General features: G+C 52.4%; 1 protein-coding gene across 1 annotated transcript in view; it reads right to left on the bottom strand.

Moving 5' to 3' along the window:
- Positions 1 to 8,366, bottom strand: part of LRRC29 (leucine rich repeat containing 29) — a 22,053-nt gene that overhangs the window by 2,722 nt on the left and 10,965 nt on the right. The window contains exons 3-4 of the mRNA XM_015421228.1: positions 6,907 to 7,893; positions 4,082 to 4,297 (exon numbers count right to left, since the gene is read on the bottom strand). Of these exons, the coding sequence (XP_015276714.1) occupies positions 4,082 to 4,297; positions 6,907 to 7,893 (1,203 nt within the window). The remainder of the gene's footprint in view (positions 1 to 4,081; positions 4,298 to 6,906; positions 7,894 to 8,366) is intronic.

Here is an 8,366-nt window from a genome sequence, read left to right as displayed (position 1 = left end):
AACGGAGGGATTAACAGAGACTGGGACCGTTCTGCTTCCCTTCCTCCGGCTCTGCTGGAGGATTATACTGTGGCACACGTCGGGGAAGAGGATTGTGCCCCCAGGGCCAAGAACACGCTCTGGAACCGGTTTTACATAGTGGCGATCAAGGCTGTGACGCGCCCAAACGCTTTCTTGAGCATTGCCGGAAGAGGAGGAGAACAAAGCAAGGAACATTTTAGAAGCTAAAAGATTCCTGAAAGGAGCATTCTTATCTCTGACAAATCTCCTTTACCTGTTTCTCCATAAAAGGAAACACGGGACAGCTATTGCTACACTACCAGAGTGGATGGTGCAATGCTACGGCAGACCCTCACCCAACATCATTGGCCATCTACTGTGGTATTGTAATAGTATCTGACCTCTGTTTTCCTTTGGTGGTGCTGTTGTCTGCTGCTACAGTCCACGTTTAACAGAAGACGTGGCCACAATCCAGAAGGCTCTGAAAGGAGCCAGCAATTCTCTCATCTGAACCCATCTTTGTGGCTTCCTGTGGGCTCCAACATGCAAGAAAGAGCATGATTGTCCTGTGCCAATGACATCACAGCCTGTCAGTCTCAGAAAACTGGACACTACTTGTCCTCTTCCGGTTTGGTGTAGTGGTTAAGTGCACGGACGCTAATCTGGGAGAACCGGGTTTGATTCTCCACTCCTCCACTTGCACCTGGCTGGATGACCTTGGGCAAGCCGTAGTTCTGATAAGAGCTGTTCTTGAAAAAGAGCAGTTTCCTTCAGAGTTCTCTCAGCCCCACCTACCTCACAGGGTGTCTGTTGTGGGGAGGGGAAGGGAAAGGAGTTTGTAAGCTGCTCTGAAACTCCCTTGGGTAGTGAAGGGCGGGGTATAAATCCAATCTCTTCTTCTTCTTCTGTCAAACTGGATGTCAAGTGAGTTATCTTGGGTGTTGTAGAGGTCATAGAATTAGTGTGCACTCATCTGTTACCTGAATTAACCAACCAGCCCCACTAGCTAAAAAGAACTACGTACCACAAGCCAGAAATTGACTCAAAGCCAGCCCAGATCTGTCAGATCTTTGCATTGCTTGGCAATGTTTTTTTCAGGTTGATCCACAGAAAGGATCAACCTTTTTCCTCCGGGATAATCCTGCAGCAATTGCGGGGAATCTGGTGTGAAAAAACGCACAGCCTGTTCTGGTCCCTCTAAGCATGGTCCAGCATGCCGCCTGTGGCAGCTAAGCCCTGCTGAGGCTCAGAAGCACTAGAAAGGTGCAATAAATGCAGGGCAAGGTGTGAGCCTCTTCTCTAAAGTTGTTCACTCCCACAGAATTTTTGCTTCTTCTGAACTGCCTGCAGCTGTTCTGTCCCTCCCGGAGAGCCAGTGTGGTGTAGGGGTTAAGAGTGGTGGACGCTAAGCTGGAGCACCAGGTTTGATTCCCCACTCTTCCACATGCAGCCAGCTGGGTGACCTTGGGTCAGTCACAGTTCTTGCAGCGCTCTCAACCAATGTTCCCTCTAAGCTGTGGAGTCTTGTGAGCAAAAATTCTATTTTGTGAGCTACTGGCATTAAAGTTGTGAGCGAGCAATTTGGTTACTGCATAGATTAGTCTGCTCTGGAGCCATCCTTCCTGAGCTAGGATAAAAATGTGTGAGCAGGAGGCTAAAGAACTGTGAGCTAGCTCACACTAACTCAGCTTAGAGGGAACACTGCTCTCAACTGCACCTACCCACAAGCAGTGTTCCCTCTAAGCTGAGTTAGTGTGAGCTAGCTCACAGTTTTTTAGCCTCTGGCTCACAGATTTTTGTCTTAGCTCAGGAAGGAGGGCTTCAGAGCAAACTAATTCATGCAGCAGCCAAATCGCTCGCTCACAACTTTAATGCCAGGAGCTCACCAAGTAGAATTTTTGCTCACAGGACTCCACAGCTTGGAGGGAGCCTTGCCCACAAGGTGCCTGTTGTGGAAAGATGAAGAGAAGAAGATTGTAAGCCACTCCAAGGCTCCTTCAGGTAGAGAAAAGCGGGGCATGAAACCCAACTCTTCTCCTCTTCCTCCCTCTGCCCTGTGATGCTGCCAGGCTCCTGCTTTCCCAGGGCGGGGCTTTGAGCAGCGCTTGAGGCTGTCAGAGCTAGATCTGCTGCTTCCCCAATCAGCTACAATCCATCTCAGCTTCACCCAGCCTCTCTGGGGCCTCTGTCAGGGCAAGGCCCCCGCGGCTGCCAAGCCTCAGCTTTTCCCGCGGGTGCTGGAATTATGGGGCTGCCCAAGTGCACAATTCCTGCACCTCTGGGCCTGGCTCTTTAATCATTTCCTCAGGAATTTCTGAACTGGCAGCATGGAAGATCCTTGTGATCAGGGCTTTTTTTTGTAGAAAAAGCCCAGCAGGAACTCATCAGCATAATAGGCCACACCCAGCAGCAGAAACTCATTAGCATATTAAATCACACCACGTGCCTTCCCTTGGTTTGCTTGGGCGCCCCATGGCTGTGGGAAGCCTGGGCAAGCCGGCCCTTGGACAGGCCAGGGAAGGCACGGGGAGGCATTTAAATGCCTCCCTGATCCTTCCAGGGGCCCCCCTGGCCCGCCCACCTTGGAGTCGCTGGGGGGGTCACTCTCTAGGCCTTCCCTCTGTAGCCATACACACAGAGGTTTTGGCTGTAGTGGGCGTGGCCAACTCTGAAGCCAGCCGGAACTCCGTTCCTGTGCGTTCCTGCCCAAAAATAGCCCTGCTTGTGATAATCTCCCCTCCCTCCCATCTTGTTTTGCTTTCTGCTATCTCTGTTGTCCTAACCCTGGTGGGAGTTATCCTGGGGGGGGGGAGATTTATTTACGTTATTTTTGGTCCCCTTCCTCACAGGGACTCAAGAGGGGTTACTCATAGTGAGTCAGGACAATCAACTCTTATTATTGAGAAGAAGAAGAGGAGGTTTTTATAGTCTGCTTTTCTCTGCCTTAAGGAGTCTCAAAGCGGCACACAGTCTCCTTCCTCTCACTGCAACAGGCACCTTGTGAGGTAGGCGAGGCTGAAAGAGCTCTGAGAGAACTGTGACTGGCCCAAGGTCACCCAGCAGGCTTCTTGTGGAGGAGGAATGGAAAATGAAACCTGGCTCTCCAGATTAGAGTCTGCCGCTTTTAAGGGCTACACCATGCCGGCTCTCGTCCTAATACATTAAAATTTTAGAAGTCTGGAACCATCAGAAAGAATTGGAGCATTAGTAGTCACGTGACACATTAAGCGGTACAGAAACTGCATAGTAGGATCCTACTTACAATAAGCTACATGCAGCAGAGTAGACCACAGTCTCAATCATTTTATCCAGGTAAGTTTGTGAACCCTTTTGTACAATGCAGCCCTGTTACCTGCACAAAAAAGCCCTCTTGAATAGTTCAGTTTTTGCGTAGTTTGCCGAAAGCCGGGCGAACAGGAGCTTTCCTGACCTCCACGGGCTGAGTTTGTGTGCACAGCCCCTAGATGTGGTCTGGTTGACGCAGTGGGGGTGGGGGAAATAGGTTTTCTTTCTGCCTGGAAGACTTTCGGCTGCAGATGCGACATCCTGTTTAGCCACGGCACAGAATGTTCCATCCCCACCTGAACAGGTGCCTCCCTGCCCTTAACAATGACCACATCCTGAGTCCCTCCCATGCCTCTTAGGGCAGAAGCTTAGAAATGGGTCAGGGCCAGGCAATGGTCTCCAGAGAGGAAGCACACCTGGACCATTGGTCCTGTCTTCCCCCCGGCTTCATAGGATGAAGGCAGTTCCGGATGGACGGGGGCAGGGGGCAGATGCTGATTACTGGAGTGGATGTACATGAAGCTGCCTTCTACTGAGTCAGACCCCCGGTCTGCCAAGAACCGAATTGTCCACTCTGGCTGGCAGCAGCTCCCCAAGGTCTCAGGCAGAGGTCTTTCACATCACCTCCTACCTGACCCCTTGAACAGGAGATACCTGGCACTGAAGCTGGGATCATCGATGTGTCATGGAAGACGAACCACAGCCCCTGTGTATTTCAAAACTGATTCTCCTCCCTAGCATGCACACAAACACATACCCACAATTTTTTGGGGTGGTGGGCGGGGGATTCTCTCACCTCCTTGGAGTGATCCTGCGCCTCTCTGGGCTGCTCGACCCCCAGCAGGCCCCAATCCGTCAGCTCCTTGCACCAGGCCAAACGCAAGACGGTCAAGTTCAAGAGGTGGGTAGAGATGGCTTGGAGGCTTTGGTTGGTGATGGACGTGCAGGAGGAGAGATCCAGAACCCGAAGGCTTCGGCTGAGTGCTCCAGCCAGCACGATGACAGAGCTGTCCTAGGAGAGGCGGGAGGAAACGGTTTACAGATCTCTTGCAACTTTTGATTGACTTCCTTTCTTTACCATCTGCCTTTCTTGTTGAGGCTTGAGGCAGATGGCAGATTTGTAAAAACCATGCGACAAAGATTGGCTCGATACGTCCAATAAACAGTGCAACGGAACTGGACCGCACGGTTAGAGAACTACGAAAAGGCCGTCTCCAATAAGCTGAAGTGCAGGATTTCGACGTCTGATGCTCTGTATTTTATTTTGTGTCTGTACTGACTTTGCCCAAGACCTTCAGTGAGAGGACTGTATTAATAATAAAGGGAAGGAAGCTGAAGCCAGTTTGGTGTAGTGGTTAAGTGCGCGGACTCTAATCTGGGAGAACCGGGTTTGATTCCCCACTCCTCCACTTGCACCTGGCTGGATGACCTTGGGCAAGCCATAACTCTGGCACAGCTGTTCTTGAAAAAGAGCAGTTTCTGTCAAGAGTTCTCTCAGCCCCACCTACCTCACAGGGTGTCTGTTGTGGGAAGGGGAAGGGAAAGGAGTTTGTAAGCCGCTCTGAGACACCTTTGGGTAGTGAAGGGCGGGGTATAAATCCAATCTCCTCTCTTTTTCTCTTCTGAAGTGCACAAGCAACTGCACCTGAAGCTACGTAGCGGCGAGAGAAAGGAATTGCTTCTCTGTATCCTAGAATTCTGGCTTAAGCTCACAAGCGACAATCAAAGCCTCTTTTGCCAGGCCTTGGTGTTTAGTCATGCCGGCCACATGACCACGGAAACGTCTTCGGACAGCGCTGGCTCTTCGGCTTTGAAACGGAGATGATCACCGCAACCCTAGAGTCGGACTCGACTGGCTTTCGAGCAAGTGAACCTTTACCTTATTTAGACGACTGTGATTTCTGTCCTGCCTCTGTCCCATAAGGCTTGTGGGACAGCCTGAACGACCCCTCTGGATAGGCTGTTTTTTTGTATTTAAGATAAGAAGTGACCTCTGAACGGATTCAAACCATTTGGGCCGCACAGGCCGGGAGTGTCTTATCTGACTGGCGGCAGCATCTTGACGACGATGGGTCCAGATCAGCGTTCCCTCTAAGCTGTGGAGTCTTGTGAGCAAAAGTTCTACTTTCTGAGCTACTGGCATTAAAGTTGTGAGGGAGCGATTTGGCTCCTGCATAAGTTAGTTTGCTCTGGAGCTGTCCTTCCTGCGCTAAGACAAAAATGTGTGAGCCGGAGTCTAAAAAACTGTGAGCTCGCTCACACCAACTCAAGGGAACAGTGGGCCAGCTCTTGCTTGGATCCCGGAAGCACTGAGGCCTCCCCCCCCCCCCGTTTGCCATGGCCTCCGTAGGTCTTGTTTTTTAGAAGAGTGGGGGGGTCAAGGTCTAGCCTCTAACTTTATGAGCCCCATCCTTGAACAGAATTAATTCAGCCCCTCCTCTATTTTTGTTGTGATGGGGAGGGAGGGTGAGTTGATTTCTGGATGTTCCCAAGGAGGAAACATGGTGTAGTCCGGGAGCTAAGAGTGCAGTCCTAGGCAGAGTTTCACTGCTCTAAGACCACTGACTTCATTGTCCTTAAAAGGGTGCAACTCTGCTTGGGATTGCACTGCTAGCCACTGGACTACACCAGGCTCAACTATCATCTCAGCTGGGCCATCAATAGGTGATCTTAGGGGACCTGAGTTACAAGAGGGAGAGGCTTGATCTTCTTCAGTATAGGTGAATGGCCCAGCCTCGCCTGGTCTTGGAAGCTAAGCAGGGCCAGCCCTGGTTAGTACCGAGATGGGAGACCGCCAAGGAAGTCCAGGGTTGCTACACAGAGGCAGCCAATGGCAAACCACCTCTGCTCATCTCTTGCCCTGAAAAGCCTTTGAGGCCACCAGAAGTTCACTTTCCACCCCCACCTTCCAGGGCTGTCGTAAGCATCACTGAGATCGTACACAGGAAGCCTTTTGAATGCCGGAAGTTCCTACACAAATATTAAGTATTATTCTTGATAGGTTGCCAACTTGGGGAACCTGTTTGAGCAGAAAGGCAGTATAGAAATGCTTTAGAAGAAGAGATTGGATTTATACCCCACCCTTCACTCGGAGTCTCAGAGCGGCTTACAAACTCCTTTCCCTCCCCCTCCCCACAACAGACACCCTGTGAAGTAGGCAGGGCTGAGAGAGCTCTGACAGAAACTGCTCTTTTTCAAGGACAGCTCTTATCAGAGCTACGGCTTGCCCAAGGGCAGGCCAGCAGCTGCGAGTGGAGGAGTGGGGAATCAAACCCGGTTCTCCCAGATTAGAGTCCACACAGCCACTACACCAAACGATGTCCACGAGTGTTCCATTCCAGATGGCCAGGGTGGGGTGGCATTCACAGAAAGGTTCAGAAGTCTGCTGTTAAGATGTATACACACGGGACACTGAAAAACAAAAACCCCTTGTATTCTGAGATCATTTGTGGTCCTCAGCAGAGAGGGGGTCTCTTGAAGAACAGCAGCATATCTGAAACATGGGGGGGAACATGACTGCCCCCCATCCAACTGCCGCCTCCTTGCCCCTTGTTTAATTATGCATTGTGTTGATACAAAGACAGAAGAAGGATAGTCTTAGAGACAACCCTTAAAACTTACTTTTAGCAAAGAGCAGAAGGCGACATTCAATGAGACCAATGGAGGCCGTCCCTCAATAGCCCTGAGGGCTTTCACCAGCTCGCTGGAGCTCACAAAGCTGCATTCGGACACATTCAGGCTTTGGAGGCACCTCAGGTGCGAAACTCCCCGGAAGCCGGCGTCTGTGACCCGCGGGAGCTTCTCCAGCCTCAGGCACCGAAGGTCCAGGAGGCGGGAGCAGAGGGCCAGGATGGCCTGGTCGGTCAGCTCAGAGCAGCCGCTCAGATCTAGCGTGGTCAAGTGAGGCTGGTGCTGACACAAGATGCTGACGGCCTCGTCAGAGAGGTCCCGGCAGTCATGGAGCACCACCTCGTGCAGGCGCAGGTTCGCCACCTGGACCAGGGACTTCACGGCCTGGCTGGAGATGCTGGTGCTGCTCAGGTCCAAAGCCTTCACACAGCCAGCCCGCTCCGCGAGGAAGCGCAGGAGGTTGCGGAAGGACAGGAGGGCCGAGGAGTTGTAGTCCCGGGAGCCGTGGTACGCGTCAAACTCAAAGGTGATGTGGCAGCGGGCGAGGGACAGCTTGGCCAGCCGGGGGGCACACTTGGTCAACCGGTTGAAGGTGAGGTCGGACAGGTAACGCACGCCGGACAGGTTAAGGTCCTGCAGGTTGCCCAGGGCCCCCTGTGCTCGGAGGAAGGTCTCCTGTTTGGAAAGCAGAGTCCCTGGCATGAAGAGGCTGTTGCAGCCGCTCAGATCCAAGGTGGTCAGGCAAGGGCAGGCAAAGAGGAGCTCCTCGAAGCAGGCCTCCGTGAAGCTGCTGCCCCGCAGGCACAGGTGGCGCAGGTGGGAACCCAGGTAACCGGCCACGTACTTGACGACCTCTCGGGAGGTGGAGGAGCTGTCCAGGTTGATTAGCTGGATGCTGCAAACCCGTCTCCGGGACAGGCTTTTGATGGTCCCGAGGGAGGCGGAGGAAGCCGGGATGGTGTAGAAAATGCTCTCCTCCTGGAAGCAAACGAGTGCAGTGAGACGGCAAAGAAAGACAGAGTGAGGCAGACGGATAATGACGATGGCAGCTGTGGTGCTGGCCGCCAATATGACAGTCAGGGCAACGGTGGTGGCAGATCGAGGTCTGGGAGATCCAGGTTTAGAATCTCTGCTCGGCCACAGAAGCTCACCGGGTGACCTCAGGCCCGCCTCTCGGCCAAACCTGCCTTGCATGGGGGTGGCTGGGAGGGTGAAATGGAGGCAGGAATACCGGTGTTGGGGGCCATCTTGGGTCCCCACTGGGGAGAAAAGTGGGGTGCAAATAACTTAAGTCATCACAGCCAAAACCAGGGCTTTTTTTGTAGAAAAAACCCAGCAGGAACATCATTAGCATAATAGGCCACACCTAACAGCTGAAACTCATTAGCATATTAGGCCGCACCCCCATGTTACCAGAAGTGTGGTCATCCAGCCACACCCACCTTTTGCTT

Source organism: Gekko japonicus, unplaced genomic scaffold, assembly GCF_001447785.1.
Source record: "Gekko japonicus isolate JY-2015 unplaced genomic scaffold, Gekko_japonicus_V1.1 scaffold351, whole genome shotgun sequence".
Lineage (NCBI taxonomy): Eukaryota > Metazoa > Chordata > Lepidosauria > Squamata > Gekkonidae > Gekko > Gekko japonicus.
The sequence above is the reverse complement of the archived record's forward strand: the minus strand, read 5'-3'. Positions and strand labels throughout refer to the sequence as shown.